This window comes from Rhododendron vialii, chromosome 6a (assembly GCF_030253575.1).
Source record: "Rhododendron vialii isolate Sample 1 chromosome 6a, ASM3025357v1".
Taxonomy (NCBI): Eukaryota; Viridiplantae; Streptophyta; class Magnoliopsida; order Ericales; family Ericaceae; genus Rhododendron; species Rhododendron vialii.
In genome coordinates, this window is record NC_080562.1 from 29959047 (window position 1) to 29974210 (window position 15164).

Genomic DNA, 15164 nt, shown 5'->3' on the forward strand with positions numbered 1-15164 from the left:
TCGTCGCACAGAGAAAGCAAGCTGGCTCACCCAGTGGCAGCCTTAGCTCGTAGAGGACTAATCCCTATTAACTGGGTGTCTGTTACCTCGTCTTTTCTGTCAGCTATTGTAATTTCTGATTCTGTTTTGTAAGCCTTAGGGCAGTTTCGGACGATACTTCAAAAAAACACAAAAAATTCTTGTACTTTCATGGCAACACGCCATTGATTAGGACGCCATCAAAGTACTAGTTTCTTTCATTTGGCGAGGTTGATTTTTTCTGGTGTTGAAAATTTGTCCTTTTTTCTGGTGTTTAAAATCTGTCCGTTTTCCTGTAGCTGCTAGTTTTTTCTTTTCTTTCCCCCGAGTAAAAGGTTGAGAGAAGGTTGGGAGAAAGAGACCAAAGTTGCTACCCCCACAAGAGAGGCACCCAGCCGCCATAGAATGTTTAGCCGTTGAGCCAATACCACACCATTGAATGAGTCAAGCTGACTAGAATTTTCATTTGGAATAACCTTCTCACCTATGAGAGGGTAGCTCGGCACCATAGCCCTATCAAAGTGCAAGCTGGACAGATGGTGCCCATTACACGGCATCTAGTTTCTGGATTCGAACTCCACGAGGGGTTTCACCCTCACACCGTCTACCGTCCTGGCAACCACTACCTGGGGTAACCAAGCTCCTATTGGTCCAATTTAAAAGATGTTGACGCCACAATCCCATCTTTTATGGGGACAAGAATCAAAAGATAATCTGATGATCCTCGTCTCATGCTATGAAAATTTTGGGAAAAAAGAACGTTCTATTCTATTGGTAATTTAGTGGGTATGAATAGAAAGGAGATTGGATTCTTTCTTCTTTTTTGTTGGTCAAATCCAATCCTGTGGAGGGAGTCATTAGTCATAGCTAAGGGTGGTTGAGGAAAATTCCAAAAGGAGTGGTTTAAGTGACCCATCACGTCACGTATCAGAGAGAGAAAGTTCCGGGTTTCGACCCGGCTTTCAAAGCACGCGGGTCCACACGTGACCCTACCCCCATACGACTCTCAAACTTCCCAAAGAAAATGGAGTACTCCGTAGCAAGGAAAGGGTGTCCTTTAAAACTGCCACGTGACAGTCGGTAGGACTACTGGAGTATTTCACACGCAAGCGCGTTATTACTGTGGCTAGAGATTAGGAGGATTATCTATGGTATGGGGTAGTGATTTTTACACCCTCTTTTTCTGTAATCATATGCTGTTTATGTCTTTATGCGATGAAAATTTACAACGTTGTCAGATTATAGAAATGCGGTTATAAAGGAGAGTGACAAAAAAAAGGTTAAAATCATTTGGAGCAATCTGATATGAAAGGGACCACATTCATATCGAACGGTTTTAAATATAGTTATGTCTTGAGTTGTATGTTATAGTTGTTTTAGATACAGTTATGCCTCTAATTATCTATTCCATATTCCCCTTGTGGCGTCCAGGACTCCCAAGCCAATGCCGATGATCGAAACAATTCATCTCGCAAAATCCACAGTAATCTACGTCCTTTTTGAAAAAAAATTCAGATTTATAGAACATTAAGAACCGTATTTTTCAAAGGCTTTTTCAAATCGCAAAATGGAAAGCTATGCGAATATAAACTTAACTTGTTCAATGTCTGAAACAAAAACGTGATTTGTATACGCTATACAGGTTTATAAATGTCCGATGAGTTTAATTTTTTTTCAAACGCAGCTAACTACAAGTTCTACGAGATGAACAGCTTCGAATCTCGATTTCGACTTGGGAGTGGAAGCCATAAGAAGAGTAGGGAGGGTATGAAGAGATGGTGTATATACTTGGGAGTGGAAGCCATAAGAAGAGTAGTGGAAGCCATAACAGCTTCGAATCGAGTTTTCGGATTCAGGAAGATGCCGTTTTACCCCGGCACAGCACGCTGCTTTCCCTCAAGGGACAGCAGCTCCCAACTTTACAGGGTTTTTGTTTTCTGTAAAAACTAGAAGGATCGACGTTACATGTTGTTGTCGCATATTGGTAATGCTATTGCATTAATGAGCCAAGATCTTCCCATGTGATAATTTCTCATGTGATGAAAAACGGGAATCATCACGGTCTTATTTTACGATTTACGTCATTTATGTGGTAGGTCTCAATGTGTTTAATGTCCATGCCAAAACATCAAGTTTATAGGTGACTTGTGAAAGTTTAGTTTTAATGGTATTTGTCTGAAAAGGAATAAAATGTGATAACTTCTATATGTATATTTCTCTTGTGACAATATGATTCGTTCAAGTGGATAATGATGTCCAATGAACTTGAATTTTTTTCATGGACATTAACTTCATCAAGACTTACAAAATGAATTGTTCGAATCGTCAAATGGACTCGTGGTCGGTCCCATTTTGCGTCACCTGAAAAATCACGTGAAGAAATTTCACATGAGATGATCTTAATTCGTCATAATGATAAGTCACTCCGGAGACATTTGAGCACGCTCGAATCTTCGTAGGACTAACTCACTCATTTTGTGAACCCTCTACCCAAACAATAAATTTATTGTCAATATTAATTATTTCCAACTTGTGAAAAACAAAATCTTCCTCGTGTGTCTTCAATTAAACCCAATCAATTTTTCTCTCAGAATCTTCGATATCTTATTTTTCCTTTCCTTCAAAGCATGACTTTGTATCCTCCAAGAGCATAAATTTCTTGTTATTTGAAATTTTCTTTTAACTTAATTACTACGACCTATGTTCCAAAAACGTAGTATACAAATCTTGTACAGAGTTATTGACAAGTCAAAAAATGAGTACGTTATTTAAGAAAGTTTTAAAAAATTATTTCAATGAACCGCAATTGACTAAGTAGACATAAATTAAGGTGTGTTCCTTATCATCAAAATTCAGAACTTATATTCCACACTAGCGGCTTTTTTAGTTGAGGGATAGGAGAGGGAATATTTGGGATTTTGGATTCTCTCTTAGCGCAGAGTTCTCAATAAATTATGTCTCAATTATTACTATTATTTCACTCTCTATCTCTCTCCACTCATTACCTAAAATTCAAATACCAAAATGAACAAACCCCCTAGTGGCTCCACAGTTTGGTATGTTTGGTCTTTGTAAGATTCAAATATATGACTCTGTGGAGGGCAAACACTTATTAATTTTCTTATGCCCATTAGCCAAACTCCTTCGGGTTAAGATGCTTGATCTCCTTTACAAAAGGATAAGTTTGACCCCACCACATTGAATATGTGAATACGATATGTGGTATATATGTCTTGCAACTTATCTTCTTTCTATGTTTATTGATTCCAAAAATAGTACTATGAACAATCATAAATTTGATACTCCATCTGTCCTTCATGTTAATTATTTTGGGATGTCTCAACTTAAGTATCTACTTTTTAAAAATAACCATCAAAACATGTCAAATTTTCAATTTTACCCCTTAAGAGTACCATTTCCTTGGTAATTGATTTGATAGATTTTGGTATTTGTATCTTTGATAGATTGACAATATCTTTCAATATATAATATTTTTCATAATTTTAAAAAATTTGTATAATAAAACCAAGTGAGATCTTTAAAGCAAAATCCTTGTTACATAGAGTAATTTTTGAAAACCATATTGAAATATATAAACAATTTAAATAGATATAATTAACTTCACAGTTTTAAGATTAATTTTGAAAATTTAAAACACAAAATTTGATTTCTTAAAAAGCTCAATTTCCCGTGAAGGACACTTAAATTGAGACTGGAAAGTAATTATTTTGTTCGAATATAATCCTATGGCTATTAGGAAGATGATCATGTAATGTAACATAACATTAGATAGTGTAATCCTATTAAAACCCTGTTGGATTTGATCGTATTAATAGCCTTCTTTATAGTTGCTGTTTGAGAATGCGTGTATTTCGTTTTCCCACGACCACGCGGCGTCGCCGCCCTCGGTAGGTAGGCTCATCTACTAAGCAACCAAAACCCCATTCAACTACTCCACGCCCTCTCTCTCTCTCTCTCTCTCTCTCTCTCTCTATACCCAAATAGGAGTACTTCCAAAAGCCCCCGATGTCTAATTCCTATATATAACCCCCCCAAGGTCATCTTTCAACTTCATCAGCCGTTCTCTTATCCCCTACAACTCTCCCAACTTAATACAAATTCAACATCTCCTGCATCTCTCTCTCTCTCTCTCTCTTGGATTTTTGTCTTCAAGATGAATCACTACAATAATCAAAACCAGTCCCAAGGTAATTTTACATCTTCTTTAATTATTGTCCCTATTTTTGTTTTTGTGAAAGATCGTTTCTTGTTTTTCATTGCTTTTAAACTCCTTTAAACTGCTGGTTTATTAATTCTTGGTTTCTTGATTTAACTTTGCAGCGGCATATCCTCCACCTCTTCCACCTAGCACTGCTGCGTACTCTGGTCCATACGTGGTTCCTCCGCCGATGGGTTATCCAATGAAAGACACTCAATCTCAAACCAATAATTTTCCTACTCCGGGGAAAACTCAAGCCAGGGGTGATGGCTTCTGGAAAGGATGGTTAGCCCCTCTCTCTCTCTCTCTCTCTCCTACACCCAAAGTTATTTGGAAAAATCATTTTGTGGGTTAGATTTATTTTAGATGTGGTGACCATAACGCCAATCGAAATTTTTTGGATATATATAGCTCCATTCAGCGAAGCACTTATTTTTTGAATTAAATATGGTGTATCGTGAATTTGTGAGAGAATAATTTGAAAATAAATATTTAAAAAATAAAAATCTTAGCGGTTTTATCCACTCTTTTCTTGTAATGTATAGATGCACATCTCAATTAACAATCCAATTACTAATACCATTATGTTTGTTTATGATCTGCTGTGTTGTGCAGTTGTGCTGCCCTTTGCTGCTGCTGTGTGCTGGACGCTTGCTTCTAAAGGGGATTGATAGACTATAGACTACATTTTTACAGACACAGTCTCGGATCGGATTTTATTCATTTCATGTATATTTCGATTGTTATTGTCGCAGCTAGATTGGTCTCGTGGTTTTCTTTTATGCAGACTTTGATTTGATTTATTCATTTGATGTACATACATTTCGATTGTTATTGTTGAATAAAACCTGCCGGATTTTTGGTATTTATCATCCTTCTTCTATTCTCCCATCCACAAAGTCGCAATTTGGTAAATGACGCCATCATCAAGTCCAGTAAGGTTTCTTTTTTTTGTAAATTTCATTTTGTGAAATCATTTTTCCTTACAAAATAAGAAACGATCCCTCCAACGCATCATCAATGTAAAAACTGCTGGGAAGATAAAAGATCTATATACATGCGCATAGGTGTTGATCGAAATACTAAGCCAAAAAAACCCCATTTATACTTCCATGCACTGAGTTCGATTCTGTACGCATCCGTCTTCCTCCTCAAGTCCCTAGGATATAGTAGATTAAGTTTAACGAATGACCACAAAAAACAAAAAAAAAGAATGAACCTTATGATGCGTTTGGATCTTTTCAGTTTTCAGTTTTTTGTTTTTAAGAAACTAGAAGTAGAAATAGGTTTATATTTTCATAAAAACAAAAACAAGAAATATGTTTGGTAATATTTATGATTCTCAACAAAAAAAAACTAGAGAAAACACCCTTTGTAGTTTCCATAATTTACAAAAACTCTAAAAAATTGAAAATTAAAAACAAAAAGGTTACCAAACACCCCATAGTAATTGAAAACTTTCTTGAATCAAAGCAACGGATTTTATACATTTTGAGGTTTTCTACTGAAATACGAAGTTACATATAATTTTTACATAGAATGAAATGATATGGATTTTTGATTTTTCCGTTCGTTTAAAGTAAATGTAATCTAAAACATAGTAAAATAAGGCACAACTCAAACATCCAAGACACGCAAATAAAATATGGGCTCACATGCAAAATATCTCAACCCCTTCTCCAACGATTCCAAGTTCCAACTACGAAAAAAAATAGCAAGCATACTCATTAATTGATCTCGATAACTTGATTCAGTAAATAAAGAAAAAATATTTTACTAATCCTTAAATTCTGCATGCAAAAAATCAAATGTGCATAAAACCTCAAAAAATTTAGAGTTATCATGAAATCATTTCCCTATTCAAAACAACGATGAAAATATAAAAATGCAACAGAAACCCAGGGAATAGATTTTCTACCATACACCCTTTCAGTCATGGCTCATGAGACTGATGACTGAATTATTCCACCAGTAAACAACCCTTCATGCCTATTCACCTTGCCAATAAAAAATTTGCATGTGGAATTGAAGATGAATAAAAGTACTCTTTCCACGATAATGCAACTCCAACCAAGACCGCATTGCACACAAATTATGACCCTAAAAATTAAGAGTGACAACATATGCAAAAACCAATTAAATCTCAACCTAAAGAATTTATTCAGCCCTTGCATTGTTGAATCACATTCAATCTCAATAACTTATCTATCGTTCACCCCTTGTTGCTATCAAGGCATAAATAAGAAACGACAAAATTAGAGATAAAAGAAAAGATCATTTTACACAAATCTAACACAGTTGCAAAGCACTAAACAAAATGCTACTTCTATATTGTATTTCATTAGGGTTAATGTAACGACCCTGATTTTTGGTAAATAAAAATTTCGTTAAATATTTAAATTTTATCTTAATTACTTGGATTGCTACTAAAAATTTCTTTTTAATTTTTATAATCCGTCATAATTAGATTTGAAACTTATAAAATTATATCTTTCACGCCGAGCAATCTAGTCATTTTCTAAAGACAAGTATGCTTGTAGAAGCACTCGTATTTTTTTTCTCTAGTGAGTTAAAATAAAATCTTTAAATTATATTTCTTGGCTAGAAATCCTACTTGGCAAGTAGAATTAGTTTCCAACCAATTCGTTAGAAAACCTTAATTACCGTTTCAATCTAGTTACAATTTCCTAATCCTAGATGGACCTTTTTGACCGTCTTTGAGCCTTTTGAACCCCCGAACCCTAATTGAACCATTAGACTATAGGAGTAATCATTTTATTCCTATGTTTAGTCATTTCACTTTACCTAGCATCATTACTTACCCTACCTATTGGATAATAAAGGCAAGGGAAAACTTTAACCTTTGGTCCATAAATGTTAGGGAAAATATTATCCCTTGGACAATAGATTTCCATGACTAGTCATATCAAATTATTACCAATATCCCTTTACCCCTTGGTTCATAATTGTTAGGGGAATTTTTGTCCCTTGGTTATTAGACCTTTGACTTGCCTAAATGCATGACAAGACAAGTCATACAAGAATCCCATCATTTTGCTTCCAAAAGAAGCAACCTTAGACTTGCCATAATGAGAACCTAGATTTGACTAGTCATTCAAGCCCATACTTACCTTCTTTAACCAATGGTTAATAAATGCTAGGAGAATTTTTGACCATTGGTTAATAGCAATTAAGTTGCCAATGAAGCCTTGATTTGACAATACAAAATCATGGGCTAAGGAATCTCATCATTTTGCTTCCAAGGAAGCAAGGCTAGCTTTGCCATGCATGCACACCTATGTTCTAGTCTTAAAATCCTAGACTTACTTTCCTAGATTTTCTTGGATGTATATAGATACAAGTGAGAGAGAGAGAGAGAGAGAGAGAGAGAGAGAGAGAGAGAGAGAGAGAGAGAGAGAGAGAGGCCGGATGGAGAGAGTGGGGTGGAGTGTGTGCATGAGTATTGATTACTTACACAAGCAACATTTATAGCCTTAAGCCTATTTTTTTGACTACATGCCAACCCATTTCTAGTCTTTCAAAGTACAAAGTTAGCCAATGATTTCATTCTTTCTTGCAAGCAACCTCCCCATAGACTTGACAAGTCCAAAACCCTTCATGATGACCTAAAGATTTGGCCAACAAATGGAAGTGACAACTCATGGAAGACTTGGCATACTTTCAAGCTTGACATGACAATGGAGCAAATCCATGGGAGAGAGAGAGAGAGAGAGATATGGCCGGCCATAGAGGAGGGAGGAGGAGCTCAAGTGTTGGCTATAAATAGCACCCCATGCCTTCCATTCAATTCACACCATCACTTCTTGCTCTCACTCCTCTCTAGAAACCATTTCTGTTTTTCCAGGCAGCTTACTGCCCTCCACGAATCTCTATTTTTCTCCTGCTTAAAGTAGTTTTTAGAACCAACTCCCTTCGAGAAAGTTGTAGAGCACTTCGAAACCTTCAAGTTAGACCCAAGAACCATCCAAATCGGTGAAGAAACGACAAAGATATTGGCATCCGAAGTTCAGTAAAAATCTCGGATTTCCATTTCCAGACAGCATACTGTCTCTGCCTTTATCACCATTTTTCTCATACCTAAAGTAGCTTCTAGGATCAACTTCCTTCACGAAAGTTGTAGAGCACTTCGAGAGCTTCAACTTCGACCCAAGAACGATCGTATTCGGCCAAATATTGACCGAGTTACTGCCATCCAAAGTTTGGTCCAGATTTGCAAGTTCACCGCCCGTAGAAAATCTTCCAACTAGCTTATTCGGCCCCGACTAAGTTTCGGATCAAGGTAGATAAATCTCTACTCATTTTCCCTAGTATAACTTTAGTTATTTTGCTTATGATAAGGCAAGTTAAAGTATTAGGAATAAATAGCAAGCTCGTTTTACAAAATCTTGAAATGACATTACGATCATGTAGATTTTCTCTGCTCACTTCCCTAAGTATACGTAGAACCCTAGTCCAATAACTCTACGTATAGTATAGAATCTACGTTAGAAAGTAGCATGTTCTTGATTCAAAGTATCAATATCGTAGATAAGATTATCTATTGTTTGGTTTCAAGTAAATAAGCTTATCGTTTAAAATGCATGATTGTCAATAAGTTTATCTCACTAATGGAGGTATGAACATGTTGGATAAATGACTTTGTCTTGAATAAACATATGTTGTATTGAATTTCTCAAAAAGTAAGATATAACGATTTTCGAAAGATAAGATTTTAACGCTTGAATTGAAGTATTCATATTTGATCTTTTCGAGCATGCTTAGCAATATAGAATTGGATGATCTTCTTAGATTACAATAAATGATTTATGGTTGCGTATGTGAAAGGTCCTACCGCGGAGTCTATGCATGAGAACGAGACACGAAAATCGAGAAAATAGAAACATGACACCTAGGGTGTGGTTAACAAGAAAAATGTGTTTCGAAGGAGGAAATATTTGTGAAACTACATAATGACCGATTTTGATGGCATTATGTGAGATGTGTGTGTGTGAATGTGTGCCAATGGGAACCCGGGACGGCGGAACCATTGTGAGGATACTCGGGAACCCGGAACGGCGGAACCGAGGTTGGGTGTGTGGCTTGGTTATCCGCGGAGAGGAGCCAATGCAAATGTGTGCCAATGGGAACCCGGGACGGCGGAACCATTGTGAGGATACTCGGGAACCCGGAACGGCGGAACCGAGGTTGGGTGTGTTAAAAACGGATTTTTGAAAATGTTGATTTGGTGATGAAAAGTGAAAATGGAGACACGGTCTACGATGAGTTGCATAGGAGAAACACAGAAAAAAAAACATGGACACCAACGATACTTGAATAGTGAATGTGGATGTGTGATTGTTACTATTCGTCGTATATGATTTACTGTTTGTAAGTTATGAGTTAGTGGGTAGGGTTTACTCTATTGAGCGTTGTAGCTTACGGTGTTGCCTTTTTGGTGACCCTGACATATTATATGGGTGGCGACGCCGGTATAATGTGTCAGATTTCTTAGATGAACAGGATAAGATGTACACCGTGGAAGCTTTTGGAGCAGAGGAGCTTGCTAGGATGGAAGAGCAAGCAAAGTAGTATTAGGAACCCTAGTTTCCTTCCTTGTTGAATAAATGTACCTTTTCCTTATGATGTATTTATGATGTAATAATGAGCCAGACTCTCTTTATTATATAATAAATGCCTCATTTAACGTACCCAAAATTGGGGGCGTTACAGTTAACCTCTCTGAAACCTGAAAATGGGGCAAAAAAAACAACAAAATAAGGATGATAAGTGGTCCGTGAGATTGAGGGAAGAACAAAGATGCAACAAATTCTAAAAACTAAACCAATCACCCCATCATCTTATTGCCCCCTAAAAAGTCCAAGTCGACTTCTCCTGATATTTATTCAAAACGATGTCAATGCTACCAAAAAATCCTTCGCAAAAGCCGACTATCAAATGACAATTTATGTCAATAAAGTAAAGATGAAATGAGCATTAATTACTACTATAAAAAATTAATAGGGACTAAAGGAAGATCATCAATGTGCACAACAACATTCAAAATACATTTTGATCCGTGATGAGCTATAGATAGAGTACACCAATATGATTATTTCCCCCTTAAAGGCCCTTGCAGTCTCATGATAACAAAACCCGTGCGATTATTAACCACCTCTGACAAATTCAAAGTTGACTCTTTCTGGCAATTTTCGCTGAAAAAATAGGCTTCTCGTATGACCCATCCTTATTTAGAAAGTGGATTTATAAAAGAATAGATCAGTTTAAATTATCCAAGTAATTTTCCACCTTCTTTTGCAGCTATCTAACCATGTTCAGTAACTATAGTGTTAAGCAATATCAAGGGAATGGCTGAAAAAACAAATAAAAATATGAACATAGAGCGTTTTTAACATGCCAATTCTTGAATCAGTCCATGAAGAAAAAGAAGACTAAATGATAGTATATCATCAAAAGAAAGCCAGTGATTGGATCTTCATATAGTTATAAAAACCATACGTAGAAAAAGCAACAAAAAATGACGATAGAGTTTCTAATTAAAACATGCTATTTGATAAATATGAGAACTAACCATGAAATTATTATGTACTCCCTCCGTCCCAATTTACTTGTCCCAGTTCTATTCTAATTGGATAAAAAAACTAGCTATATCTTTAAATTGGTAATGAATTTTATATCAAATATGGATCTTGTTTGATAGATCTCGATTTGTTCTATAGTACAATGTTTTAAAAATCACCTAAAACATTATAAATTACAAGATATAATCAATTGAAAAGTGACACGAACTCTCAAAAGTGACAATGAAATTGGGACGGAGGTAGTAGTCCTCAATTATTGGGGGTATGGATGGGATAGGATTAGAGGCAGAGCTAACCATGAAATTATTATTTGTTCACTAGGTTATCAATGTTCGATCCCCTTGATTTTTTGTAGGGCCATAATACGCGACGAGATTTTTCAAGTGAACATTTTGGATCAAGTTTTTGGGCTCGGGAAGATGCCGTTTTGCCCCGGCACAACACAGTTGCGTGCTGTCCCTCAAGTTGGGGACAACAGCCCCCAACTTTACATGGTTTTTGTTTTTGTAGAAACTAAAGCATCACTACAAGAAAAATTACATTGGGTGACGAATGAAAATCGTCACAAATTTCATGTTTTTCGTCACAAATAATATAGGTGACGAAAAAAAATTTGTCGACTAAAGGTTGTCGAGGATTCCTACCTGGTGACGAAATCTATTTTTCGTCACCTATAGTGCTTTTTGATGACGAAATATTTCGTCACAAAAAAGTGAATAATTTGTGACGAAATTTTTTTCCTCGCTTATTATGCTGTTTGACGACGAAAAAATTCGTCACCAATGGGTCACATCGATGACGAAATTTTTTGTCACCAATATAAGAAATCGGTGATAAAATTTTTCGTTGCAAAAGACGTTTTCATATGGGAAAAAAATACTTCTTTCTTGCTCCTACTGGGTTTCGAATCCAAGTCCCTTGAGTTTTTCGTATAAGCCCCGACCAACTGGACCATACACACTTTTCAGTAAATATTTGAAATATCTAATATATAACATATATGTTTAACATGAAAATATATTTCGAATGTAATTTTGAACCTTTAAACATTAAAATTAGCAATTTTGATAAACATGAAAATTGTAGGCAATTGAGTTATTGTTTAAACCCAATTTGAATTATGTCAATCGGAGTTTTTAGTAACAAGTTATGTCCGAAATATATTTAGTGACAAAGCGCAATTCATAAATTTCGTCACGAAAGGTACCTATTTAACGACGAAATATATTTTTCGTCACTGAAAACGTTAAAATGGTGACGAAATTTCGTCACCAAAGTTAAGCATTTGGCGACGAAAAAAATATTTCGTTACTAAATTGGTCTCATTTGGCGACAAAATATATATTTTGTCACCAAATGATTATATTTGGTGACGAGCTTTTGGTGACGAAAAATGTATTTCGTCACCAAATGGGTACCCTTTGGTGACGAAAATATTTTTTTTGTCGCTAAACAAGTATAATTGGTGACGAAATAATTTTGTCAAGGAAGTTGTTAAAACAATGACGAATTTATTTTTTCGTCGCCAAATATACTCATTTAGTGACGAAATTAAATTTTGTCGCCACTTTTTCGTCACCAATTTTCATTTTTCTTGTAGTGGATGTTACATGTTATCATCGTATATTGGTAACGATGTTGTATTAATGAGCCAAGATCTTCCCATGTGATGATTTTCCATGTGGTTTCTCATGTGATGCAAAACGGGAATCATTATAGTTTTATTTTTCGATCCACGCCATTTATGTAGTAGCTCTCAATGCGTTTAATGTCCAAGCCAAAAATCAAGTTTATCGGTGAATCGTGAAAGTTCAGTCTTAATCGTATTTGACTGAAAAGGAAGAAAAGGTTAGAGTCTTCTACCTGTATATATATTACTCTTGTGACAATATGTTTCATTCGAGTGGATATCAATGTCCAATGAACTTGAATTTTTTGCATGGACATTAACCTCATCGAGACTTACAAAATGAACTGCATCGTCAAATGGACTCGTGGTCGGTCCCATTCTGCATCACCTGAGAAATCTTGTGACGAATTTCACATGAGATGATCTTAATTCGTCATAATGATAAGTCACTCTGGAGACACTTTAGCACGCTCAAATCTTCGTAGAACTTTTTTTTTTTTGGCCAAAGTTTAGGATAGATTTTATTAATCTCAGGGAAATAAAATCAATACATCAAGAAGGGCTCTCATCCTCACATGATGGATGAAAAAAGCCAAGGGGGGGATAGAATTCCCACGAACGAATCCCACTCCCTCTCACAGCATCTTTGGCCACAACATGCGCCGCCGAATTGCCAATCCTTCGAATAAAACTCACTCTTGTATCTTCAAACTCTTGCCTTAGCCGGGTCACATCCGCAATTAGAACCCCAACTGCTGTGTTGACATCTTGCTGCTTTTGAATCATGCCAATCACCAATTGGTTTATTGTCAATATTAATTATTTCCAACTTGTGAAAACAAAATCATCGATGTGTGTCTTCAATTAAACCCAATCAAATTTTCTCTCAGAATCTTCGATATCTTATTTTTCCTTTCCTTCAAAGCATGACTTTGTATCCTCCAAGAGCATAGATTTCTTATTTGAAATTTTCTTTTGACTTAATTACTACGACCTATGTTCCAAAAACGTAGTATACAAATCTTGTACAGAGTTATTGACAAGTCAAAAAATGAGTAGGTTATTTAGGAAAGTTTAAAAAATTATTTCAATGAACCGCAATTGACTAAGTAGACATAAATTAAGGTGTGTTCCTTATCATCAAAATTCAGAACTTCTATTCCACACTATTAATTAGCTTATCCTGATGAAAAAAAGACCTATTTATCCCTTAAACTTCTTTTTTATTCTCAATTCAACGATTTAATGAGGATAATCAAGTAATTTTCACTCATATCAACTACTACTCAAACAAAATAAAAGCTAATCCCCCTCCTTAACTAAACCCCTCTTATAACACATTCACGGGACACCACTCTTATCAACATTTCTTCCTTATTCACCCAAAAACCTTAAAAATGGGCCGTAAGGGTGCACCTACATTGGGCCTATGTATGCCCCCATTCCACACACCTCCTGTCTATGTTACCTATATTCGCGGATGATGCTTAATTCTTTTTATTTTTTTTAATAATTAAATATCCAAACCAATTTGCGCACCTCAATTAAATTCGAAAGGCTAAAGTTAACGATGGGGCAAATCTTTCAGTAAGGTTGGTAAGTTTGGTCTTTGTAAGATTCAAACATGTGACCTTATAGAGGATAAACACAAATTAATTTTTTTATGTCCATTTAGCCAAACTCGTTCGGGTTAGATGCTTGATCTCCTTTACAAAAGGATAAGTTTAACCCCACCACACCCAACATGTGAATATGATCTGTAGTATATATGTTTTGCAACTTATCTTCTTTTTATGTTTATTAATTCCAAAAATAGTACTATGAACAATAATAAATTTGATACTCCATCTTTCCCATTTTAAGTGTCCATATTTCTATTTTGGGATGTCCCAATTTAAGTGTCCACTTTTTAAAAATAACCATCAAAACATGCCAAATTTTCAATTTTACACCTCAAAAGTACCATTTCCTTACTAATTAATTTGACAGATTTTGGTATTCATATCTTTGTTATTAGATTGACAATATCTTTCAATATATGATACTAGGGTTTGCCCGTGCTTGAAGGCACGGCGCAACGCATTTTAAATACAACTAAAATGAATTACCAAACCATTGACCACACCCGCCAACAAAACTAATTTATACGGGAATATTTTTTTTTAAAATTAGGTTCAAACAGAGTTCTTTTAGTGCATGCTTGTGCCCGAAGACACGGATTGAACTATCAGCACACATGCAAATCAATACTGTAATCGTGAACAAAGTATCAACCTGTTCATATAACATCGATGGGTCGTTCAAAATTCGACCCAAGGGTAGACAATCATGTTACAGATTGGACAATCGTGGGAGTTTTGCAATCGAAATAGCCATTTAAGCTGAGAAAAAAATGGAGTCAATCTAGTTTCGAATTTGCTACCATTGGGAGTGTGTGTATTCAAGAGAGAGAGCCTAAAATAGACTTGCTTCGTGATTGAAATGAGAGAGAGAGAGAGAGAGAGAGAGAGAGAGAGAGAGAGAGAGAGAGAGAGAGGGGGGGGGGGAGGAGGAGGAGGAGGAAGAGTCACCAAAACTGATCTAAAGGAGTGTTCGTTCTCAAAGGGTGTTCGGTCTCAAAGAAAATCACAGGGGGGCGTCGGCTTTGTGAGCGGAGAGCTAGAAGAAGATATGAGAGATATATATATATATATATATA

The 15164-nt window shown here is 35.8% G+C and overlaps 1 protein-coding gene and 1 long non-coding RNA gene across 2 annotated transcripts; one reads left to right on the forward strand and one right to left on the reverse strand.

Annotated features, from left to right (window-relative positions):
- Positions 1-3891: 3891 nt before the first annotated feature.
- Positions 3892-4506, reverse strand: LOC131328266 (uncharacterized). Its single transcript, XR_009200497.1, has 3 exons — positions 4375-4506; positions 4030-4238; positions 3892-3999 (listed from the first exon to the last, which is right to left on the reverse strand). It is a non-coding gene; the product is annotated as an uncharacterized LOC131328266 (long non-coding RNA).
- Positions 4098-5102, forward strand: LOC131328264 (protein CYSTEINE-RICH TRANSMEMBRANE MODULE 6-like). The gene is made up of 3 exons (XM_058361229.1): positions 4098-4226; positions 4360-4522; positions 4853-5102. Exons 1-3 carry the CDS (start codon positions 4193-4195, stop codon positions 4896-4898), a joined length of 243 nt encoding a protein of 80 aa, XP_058217212.1. The 5' UTR covers positions 4098-4192; the 3' UTR covers positions 4899-5102.
- Positions 5103-15164: the final 10062 nt, after the last annotated feature.

What these genes read in the sequence shown, in the direction of transcription:
- LOC131328264 (XM_058361229.1), top strand. Translation starts at nt 4,193, where the DNA reads ATGAATCACTACAATAATCAAAACCAGTCCCAAG. An exon ending in TAATCAAAACCAGTCCCAAG is followed by an intron (nt 4,227 to 4,359) that starts GTAATTTTACAT and finishes TTAACTTTGCAG; the next exon opens with CGGCATATCCTCCACCTCTT. An exon ending in GATGGCTTCTGGAAAGGATG is followed by an intron (nt 4,523 to 4,852) that starts GTTAGCCCCTCT and finishes TGTGTTGTGCAG; the next exon opens with TTGTGCTGCCCTTTGCTGCT.